This window comes from Falco cherrug, chromosome 10, assembly GCF_023634085.1.
Source record: "Falco cherrug isolate bFalChe1 chromosome 10, bFalChe1.pri, whole genome shotgun sequence".
Taxonomy (NCBI): Eukaryota; Metazoa; Chordata; class Aves; order Falconiformes; family Falconidae; genus Falco; species Falco cherrug.
The window spans coordinates 19,921,939-19,946,178 of NC_073706.1; the positions used below are offsets into that span (position 1 = coordinate 19,921,939).

The 24,240-nt window shown below is 44.5% G+C and overlaps 1 protein-coding gene across 6 annotated transcripts in view; it reads left to right on the plus strand.

The window, feature by feature from the left end:
- The window catches only part of ABTB2 (ankyrin repeat and BTB domain containing 2), a 155,817-nt gene that overhangs the window by 126,727 nt on the left and 4,850 nt on the right, over positions 1-24,240 (plus strand). For all 6 annotated transcript variants that reach the window (XM_055721552.1, XM_055721554.1, XM_055721551.1 and 3 more), the window contains 11 exons: positions 4,822-4,974; positions 10,543-10,708; positions 14,090-14,179; positions 14,647-14,748; positions 16,751-16,847; positions 18,053-18,188; positions 20,037-20,263; positions 20,845-21,023; positions 21,962-22,067; positions 22,170-22,272; positions 22,881-22,971. In XM_055721552.1, coding sequence (XP_055577527.1) covers positions 4,822-4,974; positions 10,543-10,708; positions 14,090-14,179; positions 14,647-14,748; positions 16,751-16,847; positions 18,053-18,188; positions 20,037-20,263; positions 20,845-21,023; positions 21,962-22,067; positions 22,170-22,272; positions 22,881-22,971 — 1,450 coding nt within the window. The remainder of the gene's footprint in view (positions 1-4,821; positions 4,975-10,542; positions 10,709-14,089; positions 14,180-14,646; positions 14,749-16,750; positions 16,848-18,052; positions 18,189-20,036; positions 20,264-20,844; positions 21,024-21,961; positions 22,068-22,169; positions 22,273-22,880; positions 22,972-24,240) is intronic.

Here is a 24,240-nt window from a genome sequence, read left to right on the forward strand (position 1 = left end):
CGTGGGACAAGCTGGATGGGAGACTGACCATGCATGTGTCTCGGGACCAGCTCAGACTGCCAAGAGGGAGACAAATTTTGCCATTGCTTCTGTTAGGACAGTGTTTTCTTTCCTGCTTTAGAAGAAGGAGATTCTTGTTTGGAAGAACAAGGTTTTTCTTTCTTGATGTTGCTGTTGGCTCCCTCTTTGTTTTGCTGTAGCAAAACAGGAGGTGACTAAGAATAGCAGAGGAGGAGAAGAGATGTGGCTGCGAGGAGATGTCTCCTCCTTGCCTTGCTCCTCATTTCTTCAGCAGTCTTGTCACTGGACCCTCCTGGGGAGCCAGGCAGAAGGGAGGAATTTGATAGCATGGCTATTTCTTCTCTGGGAAGACCTACTGTTTTCATCTGAGGTAGCAGGTGTTCCTCACCTCTAAAAGTCAAGCTCCAAGTGCATCAGCCTAGCATTCAATGTAGAGGAGGGATGATGTAATTTTCTAACTCCTCTGGAGCTCTTTCCTTTTTGCATCCAGTTAACTTCCCTCTGCTAAAAATGTCTTGGCTCCAGCTCTCTTAAAAATCCTCAAAGAGCCTACTTTGGGGACTGGTTTCTTTGTGGTATATGAATCATAGATCATAGAATACCAGGTTGGAAGGAACCTCAAGGATCATCTGGTCCAACCTTTCTTGGCAAAAGCATGGTCTAGACAAAATGGCCAAGCACCCTATCCATCCACATCTTAAAAGTGTCCAATGTTGGGGAGTCCACCACTTCCCTGCAGAGATTATTCCAATAGCTGATTGTTCTCATTGTTAAAAATTTTCCTCTTGTGCCCAGTCAGAATCACCCCAGGAGCAGTTTGTACCTGTGAGTTAACGCTGAAAGTCTGTGATCCCGCGGCTTCTGAATGCTGGTCATGTCCTAGGCCACGCTAATCAAATGAGCATAGTACATTTTCCAGGAAAAAGTTACAACTTGCTATGAATTTTCTGCCAAGTGCTGCTGCTGCCACCATCCTTCATGGTTAAGTCTAAATAAAACAATGTGGTTTAGTTCAGATTAGGGGAAAAAGCCCATAATAAAGTCCATTCTTTCCCAGAGCAAATCTCACCTGCTCCAACCTGATCCCCTTGGGAATGGAGTGATGGTCCAATTCTAAATGGGAGAAAATTTCAAAGAACATGGGTAAAATATTGACAGCACATGACAGTATCAGACATTTCTGTGATTCTTTACAAGGTCTACGGTAGATGAACAGTGTCCATTTTACTTCCTACTGCTGTGTACTGTCTCAGTTTACATGTGGCATCACTCGAAGACAGCTTCACGGCAAGACACTGAACAAAGCAATGGTGGCATTCTTCGTCATAGAAAACAGAGAGTATGTGTCCCTGGTGAACTACTGCTGCGAGTATGACAGTTTCCCAGGGCTGTATCACTTCATGTGCAGAATTTAATGAGCTGCCAAATGCTTCTAAATGTCAGAAAGTCCAGAGGAAAACACACAGTACAGACCATGGCACAGACAGACATGTATAGACAGAAATTAATTCTTTAGCTTGCAGCATCTCCCTGTTAATTTTCCATGAAGGTTTCTCCCCTTCCCCTCCTCCAGTGTTTTTCAGACTGTGAAATGATCAGTGTTTCCCTAGAGGCAGATAGACGCCCAGGTTAAGGGCCACAGGCATAATAATTGTGTTTCTTTTCTAGAAACTGAATAATTGCATTTATTTTCTTAGTGCAATGCACCCCAATGTTGGCGTTACATTCAGTTGAACTGAATCTCTTTCTTTCTGCTTAGATCATGTGATAATACTGCTAATCTGATGTGGTGTCAGTGAGCAAAGTAAGATTGAACTGTTCCTGTGAGCATGCCCACACCATGAAGAAAGGAAATGGTTGGATAGAAGAAGAGAGAGAGAGAGAGAGAGACTCTGTGTGTGTGTGTGTGTGTATGTGTCAGGGGAAAAATAGGAAGCCCATCCCAAAGCTAGACATTTTCAAGATGAGTAAAACTTATACAGCAAAATAGAAACTGAAGTCATTATACTCACTCCTGATAGAGCAAGGATTTATCCAGTTTGCACAGCAATGAGAGTGGTGAGGTTTGGGCACATTAGGATAGCAGTATGAGGAAAACATCCCTCCTGACATTTCTTTGTGCAGTCCAGTCTGCTCTCCTTTGGACACAGGGTAACTAGGCAGTCTGTTGAGCTGTGAGTTTTAAAACCTTTGGAAAAATCTGTTGAGATTAAAAAAATAAACATTTTTTTTTTAAAAATCTTTCTCTTCCCATTCCTTCCAAACCAGGTTTTCCACATTCATGGTCTGCTTGTACATGGAAGCCATTTATAACCCTGGCACATACAGATTTTTTACAATGGAATGGAAATTTCTTCATGATGGGTGTTATTTCTGGTGCAGACTCAGTGGTATTTTCTGTTGGCTGACCACAGCTTCTTGCTGCCCAGCACCGTGTGTAACAATTACCAAGGTTTGGCTCGTTACCTCATAAGATGATCAGGAGTGTACTGGATTGACATGATTCTCTGTCCAGCAGCGTTCCCACCGTGAAAGTGTCAGGGAAGCTGCGATGTGGCCTAAATAGCTTATCTACCACTAAAGGTGGTAGATATAATCACTTCTAAGATGAGCTTTTCTGTTGCTCCAGAGCTGTTCAACCCATCTAACTTTGAATATTTAATTCTGGTGCTTTTAGCCTACCCAGCCTACCTCTCTGTCCTCACCATGTCTTGGAAGCTTTGAATCCTTCGCTAGAGGCTCTGCTGAGTACCTAGAAAGTCTAGATAATTAATTTAGGCTCCTCCCTTAAGTGCCTGAATTGAAAAGGTGAAATACCTCTTTTGCAGGCCGGATAAGGGTTGAAGTTCTCTGGAGCAGACTGCTGAAAGGCATCTCCCAAATGCCTGGTGATTGCTGCTTTTCCCTTAGGGAAGCCAGTCACCTCTGAATCGGCTGTGCCAGAGTGATTCATCTCATCCCTTGTGTCCGGGACAAGTTAGAAAGCCTGAGCAGGTGGGGGGATTCAAGCTGGACTTCCAGAAAGTCTTTTGACTGGTGAGGTGCTGGGTGGTTTTCAAAGTGATGAACATAGCAGCCCTGATATTTTGATTGTTTGACATAGAAGTAAACTGGTAAAAGGAATAAGTAGACGTCCTGTTAAAACAGGCTTGCATTGGCAATCCAGGGTTGATCAGATGCTTAAAAGGACCTCTGGTTCTGTAGATGCTTCACTACTCAGAAGAAGAGAAAGACCAGAGGGAAAAAATAGTGCATGTGTTTGTAATGAGATAATGGCAGCATTTTAGAGTGCACCTTGCAACCGGCAAAATGGAAACAGATGGCACATACTTTACAGAGTGGAGTTATTCCACCCTGAAGGATGTTCAAAGTCATACAGAGGTAGTTCAGCTTGCAAATCCCATTATTGATAAATGGATTCTAACGGGATTGGTGCTGCTTACTCTTACTGTGCTCGCATATGTGTGCAGACACATACATGCACAGCTTTGAAAATGCCTTTCATGGGTTTAGCTGCTTTCATTAATGCCAAAATCATTTATATTTCCTGGGATGTATCTTTTTTTCTCTGAACTTTGTAAAGGAATTGGTCCCTTCTCCCCTGAGTTATTTTCTTTTGAATGCTTATATGAAAAGGGCTTTTTTTCCAGCATTAATAAATTTGTTACTGGAGATGGGAAAGGTGTTTTCCATTACAGCTGGCACTTCTGAGCCTTCCACCAGGGTGGCAGGGTATCCTTGGGGAAAAAAATCAAGCAAATAATAGATCAGCCTGGCTATATATTGAGAGGATGGATGAGATGTATGAGAGTATTATGGTACCCATATTTTAGTGTGTAATCTCAATACTGTGTTCATTCTTATAGCAGGAGTAAGGGGGGGGCTTTTCATAAGTGGGTCCAAAATGGCTGTTGTTGCTGTTATTACCTTATTTGTATTCCTTTATTGCCTTGCAACCCTTCATATCAAGTAAAACCTCACTGTGTTGGATGCTGTACAAATTAGGAACAGATAGATTGCTTTTCCACAAATTGCTTACAATTCAAGTAATGTTGTACATTTATTCTTGCACAGAGATGTCTCCATGTTAGTTATCTCTTTGATTCTACTCGTTCCTCCCCAGAAAAACGGTTCACATTAAAATATGCATCAGTTCTCTTGAGGTCTAGAGGGTTAGTTGTGCAAAAACGGAGGCCTGAGCTCCGTGTGTAAGAAGTGTAGGATGTGAAAAAGCTGTCGAATAGGGATAATGTAACATAAAGAGCAGTGGAGGTAGCACCGAGTTAGCTTGGTTTAACTGAAGATTAGAACAATCAAGGATATTTTCAGTGTTACTAAGGGAGCAGTGGAGCAGCCTGTAGGTAAGGAACAACAGACGCAATTCTTACATAAGCTGCACCCCTGGGAAGCGAGCCCTTCTAATGGAAACCCAAGCGTTGGCCACTTGAGCTAGGGGGGACTGACGTACAACTAATAATAGTGCAAATAGGTCCCTTATATCAGCCTGGCCCCATTTCCCACAGGGTGAAATGGATTGCATGAAACCAGCATGTCCTGGCATGACCCCATTTTGGGGAAGAAGGAGTTCAGATAACTAAGGCTGAGCAGTTCCAGTTCCTTCCACCTGCTGTGACCCACCAGTCTTGCTGAGCACAGACACAGTTTGCCTCTGCAGGTGGGTTTTATCTGTGCCAAGCCTCTAAGCATGCCCAGGAAGCAATTAAACCTGCTTTTGCATTGCGGTACAAGATAGCAGGCCAGTGTTAACCACGATGGATTTTTTCCTCCTTGTTTACACAGACCCTTCATGCTTTTGCCACCGCTGATGGAGTGGATGAGAGTGGCTATCACCTATGCTGAGCACCGGCGCAGTTTGACTGTGGACAGTGATGACATCAGGCAGACAGCCAGACTGCTCCTACCTGGACTGGACTGCGAGCCCCGGCAGCTAAAGTACGTGGACTAAGCTTTATAAGCAGCTAAAGTAATTAGAAGTTCATACAATATTGTCCTTAGTTATATTTCACAGAATCCAGATCTCAAGATGCTACAGAGGCAATATATGTTTAACCTTTTAGTAGTCCAGGAGGTAGGGAAACTGTGGCCAAACACTGCAGCTGGAGTAGAAAGATTTTATCTTGCCAAAACTGTTGAATGAGACAGAGGATTGAAATGAAAATATTTGGATTTTTGTGCCTCAGCCTTAATTACAAGATTTTTCTTTGCTTTTTGAGATTTCTTGATGAAAATTATCAGTACCTTTTAAAATCTTCCCCTCACATATATATTGAGCAGGGATTTCTAATTAGCTTGGTTCATCAGCACATCATAGGTATTTTATTCAGGTTTGTAGTCCTTCAAGTTGCTGTCACTAGCACCGGTTTTGATATTAGGGTTACACCTTGAACTTTAGTACAAGGTAAATTCTTTTTTCTTGAGTTGAGTGAATTTTGTGCCCCACATACCGCTTTGGGTTAAATGTGTGGGCGGGACAATAAATTCTACTAACAATATACAATAAATAACACTAACAATAAATACTACTTTTATCATGCTCTTGAGTGATGAAATGATCACCTGAAAAGATAAAAATACACCATTACTCCTAGAAAATTATTTTTCATTTACAATAAGAAGGACAAGAGGCTTTAGTCAGGAGTGCTGGATCTGGTTTTGTTGCTTTTTACCTTTTCCTTCTGGCAGCCAGAAAGGCTCTTGCTTTTTGGTACATCTCTGCCTCCCCAGGTGCGAGTTGAAGGGTAGTACTTACTACCCACAGAACCTCATGCGAAGCTGAATTAGTTGGTGAGTGTGGTGGTGCAATTAGATGACTGAATGTTTCGTCGGCTGCAGCTGACTCCTAGTCTTACTCTCGGCTCTCAGTTTTGCCTTTCTCCCGAGACGGTGTACCTGACGGACTGAGACTGTGCCAGTCTTTTTAAAAGTGAAGTGAAGCAGGTGATACTTAGCAGTTAGTTAAACTCCTTGGCTTCAGACTGGACAGGAGCAGCTGGACTTGGCATCCACAAAGCAGGAGTTGTACATTTATTCCTGGAACGCTTTTCTTCTCCCTTTTCTGTGCCAGTGTACGTGTGCTCTGTGTCAAAGTGCAGGCTACTCTGGCTTACGTGGGGATGGTAGGTGCTAGTATAGGCAACTTTATATGTGCTAAACTAATTTTACATATGTGCCTAATGCTTGCCAAAACCTTTGAAGTTCTTTAATGAACAGTACCGCAGAATAACCTAATCGCAAGTACTTCCAGTCAGCTTCATGGTTTTTCTTTCACTCTCTCCTTTAGAAAGACTTCTGATTTCAAAAACTGAATCCAAACCTTCTGCTTCAAAGGCATCCCACTCTTATCTTTGCACTGTTTTTTAATGCTCATTAATATCCAAAGCACAGGTAGTCCCTTACTTCATAGATTGTATACCTTAAAAAAAAAAAAAAAAAAAAAAAAAAAAGAGGGCAGGGATTTGGGTGTTTGGTTTTGCTGCTGATGTGAGCTAATGAGCTAAAAGGAAACGCTTGGGAACAGCCTCTGTGAAAATGGGGTTCATTTTGGTAACTTCCAGCTGAAGCCACAATGATACAGCTGTGAAATGAAGGTCTCGATGGAAATCCAGCAAGTCCAGAACAACGTAGGCAATAAATAGAAGTGCAAAGCAGGTATAAAGGGCCTCAGCCACACTATGTGTGATATTCAGGCATAAGATAATTCACTTGCTAGTTGTTAAGGGTTAGCAGTACTGGCCCAGGGAAAGAGTACGTTAGAGGTTTCTATCCAGTTTGTTGTTATTACAGAAAGAATGGTGATTCTGTAAGAAAACTAAGATCCTTTCACGCCTTTTACCTCACCAAACTGTTCCTCCACAGGGTCGTGTGCAGTGTGCATTCCCTGCAGGTGAAATCACCTCTGCTTTAAAGTAACACACATCTTTGTACTAGAGGACAGAAATCAAAGTTAAGCTTGACCAGGTCTTCGTTCTGAACTGTCTCACCTGAATTTTATTTTCAGAGATCTAAGGATGTTCTGTGATACGTGGTGTAAGAGAAAGAGCATTGTCTTTTTGTTGCACAAAAGATTTAAACTGACAGAAAAGAAAAGAAAAAAAAAGAAAAAAAAGGAGAGAGCAGTGGCTCATTTCCAGCGCCCATTATATGATCCATTCAAGCAGTCATTTGTATCTAGCCATTCAGGCACACTTAGTGGAAAAGGAAGTCTTGGATCCGAAGCCAGATTTATCCCTGGTTTGCTGTGTGACTATAGGCAAATTGCAACTCTCTTCTCCTCATGATGCATAGGCTAGAAGTCATATAATGATAGTTCCTTGTGTGGTGATGCATCAGGTAGGGTATGTTGAAATCCCTGAAAAAGAAGTTGTGCGGTAGAACCAAAATATAATTACTATAACCTGAAATACAGCACCCTAAATCTGTTCTCCGACTGCTTGGGCAGCATAGTCTTCCGCAACAACTGTTTGTGTCTCAGTGGATGAAGCCTTCTAATAGGATGTTCTCGGTTTACGTTTGCCAGACGATTTATAAAACCTCTTGAGTACTCACCAGTTACTGGTTAAATGATAATATGAGTGGGGAAATGCTAAATTGCAGAGAACTGTGTTTCTCTTCCACCTACTTAAATATAAATGTTGGAATTTTAATATCAAGTTATTATCACACACTGCTTTTTTTGTTATGATTATTTTCACCTCACTGCAGGCCAAATTTAAATTGCTGACTACCAGTAGTGGTAGTAGTAGTTACTGCTTATGAAAGCCAAAGAGCACACCAGGCTTCAGCTCCCTTTCCAAGCTATCCCTGCCCAAACTAGGAAGTCAGCCGTACCCCTTCTCCTGCTCTCTGGGCTCTGCCTTCCCAATATCTCTCAGTCATAGAACCATTTGGGTTTGAAAAGACCTTTAAGATCATCAGGTCCAACAGTTCACCATCAGTTCTCCAGTTTATCCCCTGGGCACATCTGGGTGTACATGGGGGTTGCTGTCTGGGCAGCTGCAGGAGCACAGGCTTTACTCTGGGAAGCGTGTGAGAGTTTCTCTCTCTTCTCCCCAGAATAACAACTCACACATGAAAAACCTGCTGCGGTTACAGCTGCTGCACAGCAGTTGTGCGTATGTGAGCTCCCCCCCTCCCCAGCTCTTGTAGGATGCACTAACTTTTATCACACTCCAAAAGAAAAAACTATTTTGCATCCATCGTAGAAGAGCGTGCTGGCAAGCTACTGCTACAGAACAGCCACTGTGCAGGGTAACTTTTGCATGGGCTGAGCCCGCAGGGCCCCCAGGAGAAAAGCTCACAGTTACAACTTGCAATTCTTCCGCCTGAACTGGCCTCCTGGCAGCTCTGCACCAAGAACTGCAGCCCACCTTTTTGCTGGGTCTCTCTTGACAGCTCTGTGCAACTGTGTTGTTCTGCTGTTCGCTCTGCAGGGCTCATGGGTGAGTTGGCGTCCACCACCCTTGCTCTCCAGCAGTGCCTGTAAATAGCACTGGGTGGAATCATGTCTGTTAGCAACACAGAAACAATGTGCAAAGAGAGGTACCATCCCTTGAAAAACTTCTATTTTTTGAGGTTCACTGGATTTCAAATGATGTTGTTTTATTTAACTTTTTTTTTCCATAGGATTATTCTTCTACTCATTATTATTATATAAAGTCATTGCATCCTATTCTACATAATATTGTAGCAGCATGATACTCTACCAATTACCTTAGTAGAATGAGATTATTGATTTACTAGCCTAGCTCTAGGATTTACATATGTCTAGCAGTAAGCCTTTTACCTTACTGTCCTCTTGTGCTCTGTACTGCGTGTGTCCTAATCTTACATCTGGGTGCTTCAGAGATCTTGTCTTCTGATGTACTTGGCTGCCTCAGAGGTACATTTTATTTGCAGACATATCCCCAAAGAGCTAGTGACTCCAAGACTGCCCCTTTGCTTCCCTGCTGAGTGTTCCCCAAATTGTACCCTGATGTAGTTCCTTTCTGGAAGCAGCTGTGGCGAGATGCTGGTTTCCCCAGTACAGTGTGACCGGTCACCAGGCTGTGGAGGGATATTTGTTAACTCAGCGTATTGTTATAGCATCTGCTCACCATTTGTCATCCACCGTCAGGGCAAGTTCAGAAGCATTAAAAAATGACCAGCTGAATTAAAACGTGAATAAGATTCATCTTGAATCTTCTGTGTGAAGTGATGAGTGCTTTGCTTATCTGGCAGGCCATACGAAGTTTCCAGAAGAGAGGTTAGCCTTGCTGGAAGGATCTCATTTTTCAAAGGAAGCTGGCAGGCTGCTATCTCACTCACTGAGAGTTTGCACAAGAGCCTGTTTTGAAAACCAGACAAGTAGTAGAGAAGGCATCCACCCTGAGATAACATCAAAGGGCTGGCCCTGGCAATGCCCAGCCCAGATAGGAAACACCTCCAGTTTGGCAATGTTCCGTCAGTGAAGGAGATACGCTTCCAGGTTTGGAATTCAGAAGTCTCCGAGCAGATAACCAGAGGATTTGCAGTAATCCCTGGGCTCCTTCCCAATGAGATAAAGGTCGTTTGATAGTCATCTGAAGGATAAGGATTTAATAGCACCTCATAGAGATGTTAACGTACTTCCTTCTGTTGAGGTGTTGGAAAAGAGTTGAGAATGTTCCACTACCTAAATTTGATTCTGTCTTCAAATGTCTTTTTTTAATTATGATTTATTTTAATCATCTATTAAGAATAGGGATCATTATCTTCTTTCAGAAATACTTTTTATTTCAAAATAATACTTTTTATTTCAAAATAATAGACAGACAGTGTAATTGTTTCATCCTAGAACTACACTGGTACTCTATTATACAGACTTTCCTTCCACCTCTTTCTCCTTTTTGCAGTATGTTTGTGGACTATCCTATGTTTAATGGACTATCCTATAACAAGCAGGAAAATATAAATATGGTATTTGAAATACATACAGCTAATTATTTCAAACAACTGAGTTTGGGTGGGGGGGTTTGTGAGATGCAGAACTAAGGAAACCTGAGTTTGCAGCCTGTGACAGCCCCATCCCACTGCAGTAACTGCAGTTGCTCGGTGTCCGTTATGGTACAGGCATACTCCTGCACCCCGATCCCGTTTTGCTGGATAAAATGTAGTGGAAGCAATGCCTGGTCCAGAGCTACCCTGGTACTGAGGGGCTGGGTGGAAAATACCACTCTTGGCAAGGAATAAGGACTTCTTTCTGCCTTTCCCTTGGAGGAGGGCACCAATAAGGTTTCTCTGCTTGGACCCCTTTTGAAAATTTTTTCTTCAGTGCTTACATGAATTTACTGTCTGTCTCTAAAGAGCTAAAACTTGCATCTCCAGTATGAGTGAAGTTAGCCAGATTTTTCAGAAATGATAATGCAGTGGGGAAAGTATATGGTAGGTAAAACCATGAAAATTCATATGGCTGACTTCTGTAGGAGATGGAGCTAAGAAAAAAAAAAATTAAAAAAAATCCAGAAATTATTTTCTCTTTCACAGACCTGAATGCTGCTTTAGTTCCTTCCGGAGACTGGATGCTAAGGCTGCTACTGAAAAATTCCAGCAGGATCTGGGTTTCCGAATGCTGAACTGCGGAAGGACAGATCTGATCAACCAAGCAATTGATGCACTGGGACCTGACGGGGTTAACACCATGGACGATCAGGTAAGCTGTCTAACCACACACATACATTCTTTGCATGAACAAATTGCATGTGGCAAATCAATACGCAAGGTCGTGTTAGTTGCCTCTCCAAGGCTTTTCTAATTCTAGCTTTTGTTGTAGTTTAAACATGTATGCCTTAAAACACAAAAAAAATTAGCCTGCAAACTGCACCTACCCCACTCTCATGCCACCCCCAAGAAGTGAGCCAAAGCCCAGAGCTAAATGTTTGCCAGCTGGAATGTAGGTCTGTTCATGGACGGCTGCTCAGGCACTGAGGGAAGGCAGGTTAACACGTGGCTGCGGATGGAAGGTCTGATGGTGGCTTAATGCTGAGGCCACGTCAGAACTAAGAGGTGTTTGCCACCGACACTCGCTTCTGGTTCAACAGCCCAAATCCATCTGGGTCAGGGATGAGTGACCAAAAGGTGTTCCTGCCTGATGGCTTTCAGGCTGCCTCTGTGAAGCGAGTTACGTGTTCTCAGTACAGCCTGGCACCTGGTATCAGTCATTATTAGCTTTGCTCAAATTTCATCATGCTGATGTATCTATTTTTTTCATTTTTACCTATTCCCTGCTCAGCTACATTGAACCATAGGGATTTGGTAGTCTGGAGAGTCTTTAGCTGCTTCTGCTGTCAGTCCCATCAAGTCACGGCAGAGTCTATTCTCTGGGGCATCATTCAATGCATGGAATTAGCTTTTAATTAAAAAAAAAAAGCTGTCACAGCAACAAGAATGAGCTGTCACATCGCAGAAACAATAGGATATTTAGCAGTAGGAAGGATTTGCATTCAAGTAGAGAGGTTTTCTCATAGACAGCATTTTACTGCAGTAGCATTTCAGACCAGATTCTGAAACTGGCACATCTTTCATGGTACTTTCCACCATCCTGCTGTTTTAAAGGAAGTGTGAATGTATACACAAATACGAGCAGAAACTACTTCTGCACAAGCTTCTGTCTAGGTATGTAGCTGCCTTATATACATAGCCAGTACAAGGAGCTTCATGGTCACAGGAGTGGGGTATCCCATCGCAGGTGTCCTTGATATTGACTTTATTGAAGTAGCAAAGGTGGTAGATTCGTAGTATGGAGGTCTGCCGCTTCCTGTATTATTTTTCCCATAAGTTTTTGCAGTTCCTGTTTCTGTAGCCTTGAGGCCTCCTCTTCTCTCAAAGCAGCTTATTCTGCATTGTGAACATTACTGTCCTCACACCAAAGACACTGGTGCCAAGACCATCACTTCTCACTGCAGGGAGTTTCTTACCTCTCTTCAGCCAGCCAGCAAACTGGGAGCCGTTTGGCCTTTGTGTGCATAAAGACTCAGCATTCTGTAGGCAATTTACTGGGAAAGTTTGAGGAGTTTCTGCTGTCACTTATTTATGGTCTCATTGTCATCCTATTGATGTCATCCTCTAGTGTCATCACACTGTGAACAGGGGGATTGTAGCGTGCTGATGGCTCTGTCGTCTTTGCAGAATGCTGCTCCCACATCTGACAGCAGTGTTTTGGCACTGCCCATGGAGGGCAAGACAGGCTCCCCCTGGAGAGAGACACTGTTGCTCTGAAATTCTCCACTTAAGTGACTCTGGAGCAACTCAGCTCTGCAGCTACAAAAGTGTCCTCCACTGCACTACCAATCCCAGAGTTAAATCCAGGCTTTAGCAGTGAGCTCTGCTGTAGCTGGAATAGGAAACCAAATCTGAACTTTGCAGCTAGCTCGTTGTGCCTTTCCTGTGAAGGAACAAGCCAAAGCCAGATGCCCAAACTTGGGAAAACTGGCTTAGGCATGACAACATAAAGCAGGTCTCTCTGTCCTGTTGTAGGATAGAACATTTAAGGCTGCACCTGGTAAGCTGAGTTCATATATCTGGATTTCTTTCGGTCATGGGAGAGTCTTCTTAACACACTGCACAGTAGGCAGGCACCTCCGAGGCATCGCAGAAGGGTGACCATCTGTCACCTGGCAAGTACAGCAAAAGTTTTGTTGCAAATCCTACGATAGTCAGCACTGTTGGACTAATTTAACATACAGGCTTTAGAGCCAGGTTCAGACTTTGGCCACTTCCTGAACAGGAGCACGTGCAACACTGAGGTGTGCATCCAGGCCCACCTCTGCGTGTATGTGTATGGAGAGATTTTTGGTTTGGAGAGAGAACTCGGAATGTACCTTCAGGAACACGAGTTTGGAGCAGGACCTTGTATTCACCTCTAGCAGGGACCTGGCAGCACTCTCAAACAGGATTTGAGGTGTTCAGGAAAACAATCTCTTCTTCCCTTTGCATACTGGGGAACAAGCAGCGGATGCAAAATTGGTTACAAAAAGTTAAAAACAAAACAAAACAAACAAAACAAAAAAAAGGTAAGGTAAGGTGAGTCTGTACAAGTTTTAGAAGCCTGGCCAGGGCAGTAAACATGGGCTTATGCCTGCAGGCCCGAGTTTTGGATTCTCAGTTAAGGTTACTTGTTACAATCAGAGTGGATCCTCCCAAGCACCCCCCCAAAACCAACACCAAACACCAGCCGGGCCCCAAAACATCTTTGCAAATGTGTAACTGCCTGAAATGTAAGAAGCTTGGAATTGTGGCTGTTTGGAAAAGTTGCCTTTGCAGATGCAAGATCAGAACAGCTCTGTGTGAGAGATAATGTATCACACAGATAATACAGTATCTTACGATAAGGTCCCTCTCTAAAGATGAAGCTGTATTACTACACAGTGAGCAGCAGAGATGCTGCCTGTGAAAAATTCAAATGCTCACACTAACAAAGCGGGGGAAGCTGCAGGATGTGAGCAGAAACGGATTTTACTAGGCCCTTCCTTTTCTATCCTTGGCTACTTCTGGAATGAACTCCGTAAGTAAGACTCATTTCACTCATAACTCATTTCTGAGCTGTCATGGTTTGCTGGTTAAGTAGAGAGAGAGAGATTTATGGGATTGAAATGCTGAAATATTGTGGCAAATAGGATTTTAGCAATGGGGATAAGTTGCCAAATACATTAATCTTGTGTATCTTTGTGTTGTTTTCTGCTTTCAGTTCATATGGCTACAAATGATCCAAGAAATGGTATTTCTTTTTTTGGCAGCCTTGAGAAAGCTCCAGAATTGTGGACAAGACGTGGCAGGGATTTTCAGTGATCCCTTCTGTATTCCTGCAGTCTTTTCCCCTGATGTTTTGTCCCCATCATTTTCCAGTGCTAATGCATTGTGTCCACTCTACATAGAAACCAAAATGTCTTGAACATGTACGTGTGCTGTCCCTACACACAGGCACGCCTTCACAAACATTCTTCTTTACGTTAAGATTCAAACTCACTGTGCCTGACAGTTTCACCAGTGATAGTTATAGAAAGGTAACTTTTTTTTTTCCTTCTTCTCCCTGAAGGGTATGACCCCACTAATGTACGCCTGTGCTGCTGGAGATGAAGCCATGGTCCAAATGCTGATAGATGCTGGAGCAAATTTAGATATACCAGTGAGTAACAGAGGATCCTACCCCCGTTATTGCTCATCTGTAAACTAACAAGAGCAGTTATGAAATCTCTCCTAGCAACTGAATGCTTCAGTACCAGAAGCTTCTGAGCAAGGCGCTTCTTTCAGAAATCATTGCTTCAGGGATTTGGGAGGAGGGAAAAAACCCTTCAAAACCTCTTGGAACACTCAGTGGCTCCAATTATGATTGGCATTGGCGAGCCTAATAGGCATGGGGGAGTGAGGGGGCCCCCCTCCTGAAAGTTCTGCCACTAGGAGAAACCAGTAGGCCCATTAAAAAGGCCCAGGGGACTGGACAGTGACTAGTGCTAGCAGTGTTCTCTGAGTGGCGTAGGTTACTGTTCCCTTGGGTTGTCACTTAGGAAGAAAAAAGGCAGTTATGTACAAGTCTAAAGATTAAGACAGAGAGAGGCTGCAGTGGTGAATAACCACCCGGATCCTTTCTCCCAGGTTCCCAGTACCTCTCCACGATACCCTTCGGTCCATCCCGACAGCCGGCACTGGACTGCTCTCACCTTTGCTGTGTTACATGGGCACATCTCTGTGGTTCAGGTAAGCGGAGGAGATCCCCAGTCAGGCATCTCTGCCAGCACTGGGCAGCACCCTGGCTGTCAGGCTTCTGGGGCACAGCACGGGCTCCATCTGCAGTTTGTGGTGGCAGCCCTCTAAAACCCATGAAAAACTGCATGGTTCGAAAATAAGGAGAATATAACCGATGCTTTTCTTGGGGACCTGTGAATTGATGACATAATTTCTAGCAAGGTCTTGATAACAAAACACAGTACGTTTCCTTATTTTCCTTCAGTTTCAGTGTTGGTCCAAGGCTTACCACTTCCAGAACAATACTGCACAATTAATTTCTTTGATATTAGATGAACTAGTGCTTCATGTGGAGTGGTCATGGGTAGACTGCTTGATCAGGGTGCTTCCTGACATTAGATGTTAATTGGTTTATAAATTTACATGTGCAAAAATTCAGTGTATGCTGATTTCTGCTCTAATATTTCTGCTCTAATGGCAGCAAATCATCTGTAACTTCCTTTATAATCCTTGAGAATTGCATGAACAAGACTTAATCTCTCCTGGGAGTTGAACTTTTCGCATCCTCCCTGCTCCCTTTTCTGTGGAATTAATGCAGAGGGCAGCAGGATGGGGTGGAATCCTGAAAATCCTACCCGAGTGTCAAGAGGAATTCAAAACTGATCACAGCAGATAAGTCGATTGCTGGTGAATTTAATTTCCCTTCTGCTGAAAGGGTGGGGAAGAAGAAAAAAGTAAGCAAATGGAGGCTGCACACGCTCATTTTTTTTTTTGTTTGTGTACATTTTTACATAATTACAAAGATTAGGTTCCACCTGGCAAATTGCCAGGGCAGCCTCTGGTGTTACAGAGGTTGGACAGCCTTAATTTGCATGTGAGATAAGAGTGTGATTCTCCCAGGAGATGTAGCCAAGCATATCAAAATGCTCTTTGCTCGTGTTAGATGGCATTACCCACAATGCTTGTTTCTTTTATTTTGGTTAAAACTTCTAAAGATGACACTTTTTTTTTTATTCAGCAGCTATTATTAAAAGGGCAGATTTCAGCTTTTGCTGAAATCAGTGTATAAAACCGCCTTTCCAGTGCAGGTCTGCCATGCAATACCTGCATAGAATAGCTGTCACCTGAAGAGAGACATGAACCAGCAGTTGTGCTCTGCAAAAAGTTTTATGCTAAAAATGCAAATGTATACGCTGTTTGTTACAAGGCCAAGGTCATCACTAATTGGGGATGGCTGAAACTCTTAAACTGTGCCACCCTTACAGGTACAGCCAGCTGGACTGCTGCACCCAGGGGAGGAACCTCCAGGGGCAGCACCCACCAGTCATGCTATGGGTGCCCCGTGCTGCCTGCCAGCCCTGCTTGGCTATAACGGGTCCCCCTCATGTTGTAACCTTTCCCCCTTCCTCCAGGAGGAGGGAAATTTCCCCTGCGAGCAGCTGGGTGCGCTCAGTGAAAGCAGGTTCTGTGTGTGGCAAATGAGTGCAGCTGCTGGGCCGCCTGGCTCCAGGGGGGCTGAGGCCAAGAGGTATGTGTGGCCTCCAGGGCTAATTCCCTGGAGGAACCCCGTTTCCTGCACACAGCTTGAAACTAAATCAGATGGACTTCCTGCACGGAAGAGCAGCTCTGATTGCAGGGCTCTTTGGTGGTGGGAAATTACAATTGCAAAATCATGTTCATAAAGGAGATTAAAAAAAAAAAGTGTTCTCCAAGCTGCCAGCTGAGCACCTTTCCAGCATAAACTCAATATTGAAAGCGCAGTACAGCAGAAGAAAATGAGAAAACTCCAAATTGACATTCATGTGGAGACTTTAGCCCTAGGCTGAGCGAGGAAATGCAAGAGAAATTTGCCTTATAATAGACATTTTGCTTTAGCCTTTGAGCTGGTCCCTTTGTGTGCACGCACTCCTCGCTATGAATCTGCTGGTTTTACTTTCTAACACACAGCCTCTTCTGTTTTGTCTTTCTGAATTGCTCTTTTCTCAACTCCTTGTCTTCCATGTGTCTGTTGCAGCTGCTCTTGGATGCTGGTGCCCACGTTGAGGGCTCTGCTGTTAACAGTGGAGAAGACAACTACGCCGAGACTCCTCTTCAGCTGGCTTCAGCAGCAGGTAAGCACCGTGCCGCCTCAGCACCCCTTTATCTCCTGTACCACAGGATAACCGCAGCCCATCCACCGTGGGTCTGGTGCCCGTAGCTCGCATTAGGAGTCACTTTGCACTGCCTTCCAGGGTGCTGTGGGTATGGTAAAGCCACCAAACAGGTAGCACAGCGACAGCCTGCTACACAGTCAGCATTTTTTTCATTTCTAAAACACTAGTAGGAACCTCGTCCAGGTTGGCAGCGACTAACAGCTGTTGTCACATGGCCAGAGCTTGACGGGCACTAAACGAGCGTCTGCTTTTGCAACTAGTCCCAACACTTACCTCCTGCCAGCGGCCTCTGTAGTAAAGCTGAAACAGCGCCTTCACACAGGGCACTGTCAAGAAACATAAACCAGCTACTGTCTAGTCCAGGCATGTCGTGGATCTAAGTAACTTCCAGATGCAAAAATTAGCAAGTTTAAATTCAGCCTGGGGAAAAATAACTGCTATATAAAGAAAGTTGTTTTATTAATTCATTAAATACAAGTAAAATTCTGCATTTCTTCTACCTAACTGTCATGAGATGAGATTAGCATTCTGTGGACAAGTCTGTGCTAGCCTAAAAGTACCTGTTGTTTTTCAACACGTTTCACCTCTGGTTTTGCTCTTTCCCTTAATCTCTCTCTGCTTTGTTTTTGAGCATTTATGAAGACAAGTCTCAGGCTTGCTCTGCTCCAAACTTTATGGAAGGGATAAAAAACAGCCGACACCCTTCCCAGTGACACTCATGGGTCTGGGTCTCTTGCCACCACTCAGATACACCTAATGGAAGCAGTGGAAGGGGGCCTGGCTGAACACCAATACCCTTTGTCAGCAGGACAGGTTTATGAAGCTGCGGTCAGCAAGCGGAGCACAGAGCAGCTCCCTTCTGGCCTCATCTACCAACTGAGCAGCCGAGGCTCTGATCCTAGTTAAACTGCTTGCATACGTCTCTGCTGGTGTGTAGTGAAGGCACCAGACCAGTTTAATTCTCTTTCCATTCTACCTGTAGTTACATGTGGGTGATCAGTAATGTGTGTGCTCCGTGATTCGGCTGCTGTCCCGGGGGGTTAGGAAGCCCAAGCGTGCTTGCAGGATGCTCTGAAAGCCATAGTTGGTAACAGAAGTTAGAGTGCTTTCAAAGAGGTAACAGACATGGACTCATCAGTGTGTTTCTGGCCATTTTTTCCTAGGGAACTATGAGTTGGTCAGCTTATTGCTAAGCAGGGGTGCTGATCCTCTCCTGAGTATGTTGGAAGTCAACGGTATGTCGTCTTCGCTTCACGAAGACATGAACTGCTTCAGTCACTCAGCTGCACATGGGCACAGGTAAAGCTCCGCTCGCGTTCAGAACAGGTTTCTTTGCTGGAGGCTATCACTGTAGGTATTCCTGCGTGACTTCGTTAGCTGCCTTAGCGCAAACCCTTGGGTGTGCAGGTCAGCGGATGGTGTAAGACTCTTCTGACAGCAGCCAGCCATTGTTTGTTTGTCTCAGACCATCCCAATTCTGAGGCAGGCGGTGCCTTTTAGGCACTCTGGGGAACGGAAAGATACTTTACACTGGTAGTTGCTCTCTGTTACATCCCTTTGAGAAAAAATTATGCAACACTTTCATTATTCAGCAACTGTAACTTTTATCAAAGGGGTTATATTTTAGTCAAAAGCACAAAATACAACAGAGAGATCTTTGTTTGATTTTTCTTAATTGTCTCATTTACTGGTCTAGCTCTGTAGCACTAGGAGTGAGCAGGAGCTGGTTGTAGGCCATATACGAGCAGGCCGAGTTCCAGTTGTGGGTAGGTTATGAGATTGTAGTTTGTGTTCTCAGACAGAATCTAATTGCGTTAAGGTGGCAAAAATAATCTGCAGCAGGATTTGGTTGGCTGCATCTCTGGTTTTTTAGATGGCTGACCAAGAGGTCAGTCATTAAAATGCTGAAAAGCCAGGCTGGGTTTTCCAGCCCCGTTTTCAGGGTAGTAATTTAGAAACAAGACATTCCTTACAAACTCATCCAGAAATCCTTCTGTTCCCAGAAAAAAATGCTAGCATAACGAGCCAATTAAAACAGCCCTGAAACCACCCGTGTAGATGGGCTGAGAGATACCTGCAGGGTCTTACAGCCGCACAGCTGGTCCTTCCAGTGGCACCTGAAATAGTAGCTACCTTGCTTGAACACAGCTGTGCTTTACCGTGGTGCCAGCACACCTCCAGGTACATCACACATCTGGATACGCCAGGGAAAAGTACCCCAAGCTCAAATGAGGCCCAAACTCTGCAGAGCTGGAACGGCCTCATGCAGTTATTTACAGTGTAAAACGACGCAGACACTGTTCTGTTCCCGATTCTGTTCCCCTCCCACAATCTTCTGCAACATCTAACCATGCAAACCGTGACACTCACGGCTTGTTCTCCAGGCGGCTAGGGCAGGGGGAGCCTGAAGCACAGAGTTCTCTGGCTTTAGTCACACTGAGCGGCACGGGTGCCAGGAGAGCACCGGCTAGCGGCAGTTCAGCATCGCAGCCCAGGGCTCGGCTGGGGAATGGCTGCTGCAGATGGCCGCAGCTGTTGCAGGGACGCCAGCAACACAAACTTTCCAACCTGGCTGGACACAAGAAAGCCTCTTGCTTGCAGCGGCTGTGTGAAATGCCAAACCAAAAAAAAATAAAAACATTCTCCCTGGATTTAGGGATGCAGAACTATCATTTTTTTATGGTTTCTATTTACTGATAGAGGAAGCGGGTCTGACTAAAACAGCATAACAGTACTTGAAGATGGTCACTGGGGAAAATGGCAAGAGTTCTAACAGATAGTCTGGGTAAATCTTAGTTCAGCACTTTAAGATGTTACCCTACTGGTGGCTGGCAGAAGGGCGCGTGCTTCTATGCCAAAGCACAGACCGTGATCCAGAGCCAGCCTGCCCCAGCGCTGAGGTATTCCCAGGTACCACGAAGGTGCCAGGAGCATGTTCTATGCCTTTGCCCTTGCGACCAGGGCATCAATTTCTAGCCCGTGGGATAGGGAAGAACAAGCGGTTTAAATGCTGCTCCATGTTGCCAGCTGTCTGTCTTTGGGAAGGGGATTATTATTTATAAGCCAGACCCCTAAAGCCAAATCACCATAGTTCTTGTCTGAATTGTTGATATTTATTAATAAGAGCTCTCTCTTCTTCTTCCTCAGGAATGTTCTGCGCAAGCTGCTGACCCAGCCGCAGCAACTGAAGGGAGACGTCCTCTCACTGGAGGAGATTTTAGCCGAGGGAGTGGAGAGTGACACCTCCAGCCAGGGCAGCTCCAGCGAGGGGCAAGTCAGGCTGTGTAAAACAAGGACGAAGGCTCTGCAGGAGGCCATGTATTACAGTGCTGAGCACGGCTACGTGGACATCACCATGGAGCTCAGGGCACTTGGTAGGGCGTTTGGTTTTAAGCATTGTGCACATTTAAGGTGTAAAAAAAAATTTTTCCTCTGCCCCTTTCACTTGGAGAAGAATATGTAACTCCATCTGCAAAGCTGTCCCAAGCTTATGGGAACCACCTGTCTAAATTAGATACAAAAGTGTTTAAGGCTCCTTACAATTTAGGTTTTCTAATTTTTTTTTTCCAAATCCCTACTGATCTGGTAACCAGGAGAAAAGACTTCATGCCATGTTTGTGTATGGTTATATATTCTAACAAGCACAGTTCAGATTTATTTTGTAGTTCTGACTAATCATGAAGCTAAGTACACAACAGGGAGTCTCTGGTCCTCAACAAGTCAGCTACAGTTCCAGCTTAGGGTCCCGGTACCAATCCTTTGCTGCAGATAAATCAATCTGTCAACGACCCAGTTCAGTCATCTTTCATATCAAGACAAAAAATGTATCTGCTGTTAGGATGTAGGTAAAGATATGCTTCGGTGCTGCAAGGTGTTAGTAATAGCAGCAGGACAGTCTACTCACAGGTGCTTCAGCAATGACCATCTTTCACTGTCCTTTTTGCTGTCGCTACAGGAGTCCCATGGAAACTCCACGTGTGGATCGAGTCACTGCGGACAACCTTCTACCAGTCTCGTTACTCAGTCGTACAGACCCTCTTACGGGAATTTGTCACCATTAAAGAGGAGGACTATAATGAAGAACTGGTTAACGAAGGGTTGCAGCTCATGTTTGACATCCTTAAAACCAGCAAAGTAATTATTAGTTTTGTAACAGTATCAAGGTCATGTTTGGGTTTTGCTGTTGTAGGAGGTAGCGCACAAGAACAAGGGAATGCCTATGCAGGGGCCCTAAAGAGTTTTCGCATGAAAATGTTCCCAGCAGCGTTTATCTAAACTCATATGCGGCCCTCGCAGCGAAGGCATTTGTTTCAATAGAAGGGAAAGCTATTCTGTTAACGTCCAACCCAGCAACCGCCTTATGAAACCATGTGAATGTGACAGGAAGAGTTACCAATACAGTACTGGGGGGTTCAGGTTCTCTCAAGAGTGTCTTCTAGGAGTTTTCTGAACAATGTTTTTGTTCAGTGACATTTTCCTTCTACATTTTATTTAAAGGTTCCTATGACTGTTTTTACATTGCTTTGCGAGGCATGTCTAGACCAGATTTGATCCATGGCATTATAGCGTGGCTGTCCCATTTTGCAGATAAGCTCACCCAGTCTCTACTGTGTTCTCCCCCCCGAAGCTGCTGCCTTCCGTGTTAGAGGGGGATGCCTGCCCTCTGACTGCAGGCGGGACACATCTGTAACACACAAGGCGGGGGAAGCTGAGGAGTGTACACAGCTCCTCTCAGTACCTCCCTTAACTGGTCACTGCAACTTAAGATTGTAACAGTCCGTTAAACGAAAAGCAAGAGAGAGAACTGGCTACTAAACCCAATCTGACATTCAGCTCGTGTCGTGAATCAAATCTTGCTGAGAACACGCCTGAGGGCTCACCTGTTACAGAGAGGCGAAGGGTGAGCTTTGGCTGACGGCCTTTCTCCCTCGAGGAAGGCTGTCCCGTAAACTGTCGCTGAGAGAATTCCTGCAGAGCGCAGTTGCTGTAAGCCTGATGAACTATTACAGCGTGTCTGAAACCTGTTCGATGCCAAGTGCTGACTGACAATACCTGTTCCGTCCTCCTTACAGAACGACTCTATCAATCAGCAGCTTGCCTCCATCTTCACCCACTGCTACGGCAGCAGTCCCATACCCAGCATTCCCGAAATCCGAAAGACACTGCCAGCTCGGCTCGGTAAGGCGCTCACCTGAACAGTCAAGTTCTTGGGACTTTTTTTTTTTTAAAGCATCCACAGTTTCAAAAAGCATTCACCCTCTTTTTTTCTTACCCTAACAGATCCTCACTTTCTAAACAATAAAGAAATGTCTGATGTGACTTTCTTAGTAGAAGGAAAACTATTTTATGCACACAAAGTTCTGCTGGTTACTGCATCTAACAGGTGAGTTGCCTTCCACAGCCACATGTTAAAGGAAGGTCTGGTCTCTGATGCGCATGACTGGCTCTCACTCAGTCACTGCAGGAAGGCAGCTGCCAAGGGTACGGACTACAGACCATAATCCAGGTCTGCAGGACCAAACCCCACATCTCCTGTGCTACTGTTAATAATAGAAGAGTAGTTCCAGCCACTCCTAGTAAGTGGTAGAGATTCCCAGAGCCCTGCTGACATAAACCAACGAGAATCATCCCTAAAAACCTGGGCGTACATATCCAGCCCTGCCTTTCCATTCCTGCCCGTGGAGCTCACTGCTCTGCAGTGCCTGCAGCTCTCACCCTGACCCGGTACACTGGCAGTTATTAGTTTCGTTCCCTGTTACTGGCACAGGAACAGCGTTTTGCAACTATTACAGGGTGGGATTGGATCAGACCCAAGCAACTTACAGGTTAAGTTGTCCCTGAAGTTCTAAACTAACTGTCATTAAATTGAAAGAAATGTTTCAGTTTTCAAGAGCAGGGAAGGCTCTTTATTTTCCCCTGGCTTAGGCTGTTTGTCAGCAGGTAACAGGTATGTGATGCACTAATACAGAAATCTATTAAAATTGTTCTCAGGTTTAAGACGCTAATGACCAATAAAACAGAGCACGACGGCCACGGCAGCAAGACTGTTGAAATCAGCGATATGAAATACAATATTTTCAAGGTATGTAACTTACTCTACCTTTTCATCTTTTCATGTACTTGGAAGCTAAGTCTAAGCCAAGGCCCAATATAACAGGTAATTTACAAGCAGAGATGGAGTTTGTTTCAGTGCACCTGTATTTCGGGAGTGTTCTGATCTTTGTCCAAACTTTTCAGTAGGACCAACCTTAAAACAGAAACCTCCAGCCTATATTCTTATTTTCTTACTAGGCAGCTGACTCCTCCATAAAGCAAGAGAAAGCAGTCTTAGACTTTTAAGACACCATTTTTATACTTTTTATGGCACCGTTTTCATGCCGTGCTAAGCATGAAGTAAACTTATTTACAGCAGGTGGACTGCCAGGCTCCACGTTAATTCAGGTCAGGTGACCGTAAGTCAGCCGTGTCCCTTTCAGGAAGGGCTCAGAACTGAGAATCGCACTTTGCTTTTATGATGTTTCCATATATGTGGTAACTGTTTCACTACAGCACTGAAGCTTTTCCTTTTCCTCTGTAAGCAAAGAGAAGGGGCAAAGCTGTCGGTCAGCAATACTGTCATCTCACGCAGAGGGGATGGAGTTGACTCTAAACATCTTTCTTCTGCTTGAAAGGGCCTAGGCATGTTTTGTGTCAGACAGATGACATCCACATTCTGCAGCTTAGGCCATGACAGAAAAAAGAAAATGTAACTGAGTATATTGAACAAAGATGTTGCTAAAGATAAACTTTTGCTTCACTGAAGAGAGCAACAAATAAAAGAGAATTAAACCAGTGAGATACTCCAGGGAATTAAACAATTTGATAGCAAACAAAATCAGAGGAATTAAGGAGATGATGGCATTCTACAGCAGTCTCAGTTACGGTGCATGGAGGGTGCTGCTCCTGGCTCTGCTGGAAAGCAGCTTTGCTCCCCTGTAATTCCGTTATACACATAAGGCTCAGATTTGTTACCACTGCTGTTAGAAACGGTAAGCACAGCGTGCAGTCCCACACCTGCTCCCACAGCACCCAGGACACTGGAATGACTTCTCTTCCCAACACCAAATCCAGTAGTTCCCTAGATAAGGTGGCACCAGTTGAGCTGGGGGGTGCGCAGGCAGATGAAAGAGCGAAGCTGCCTCTTGCTCTCCCTGCAAACAATTAGGCCTTTTCCTCTAGCCCTGATGGGGGGGCTGGAAGCTGATTAGAAGCACAGCAGGGGAGCCAAGTGGCTGGGAGGTCCCCCAGACACACATGCTGGTGGTGTGGCGGTTTCAGTGCTCCAGCGAGCTGGCAGCTCTGCGTGTGACCA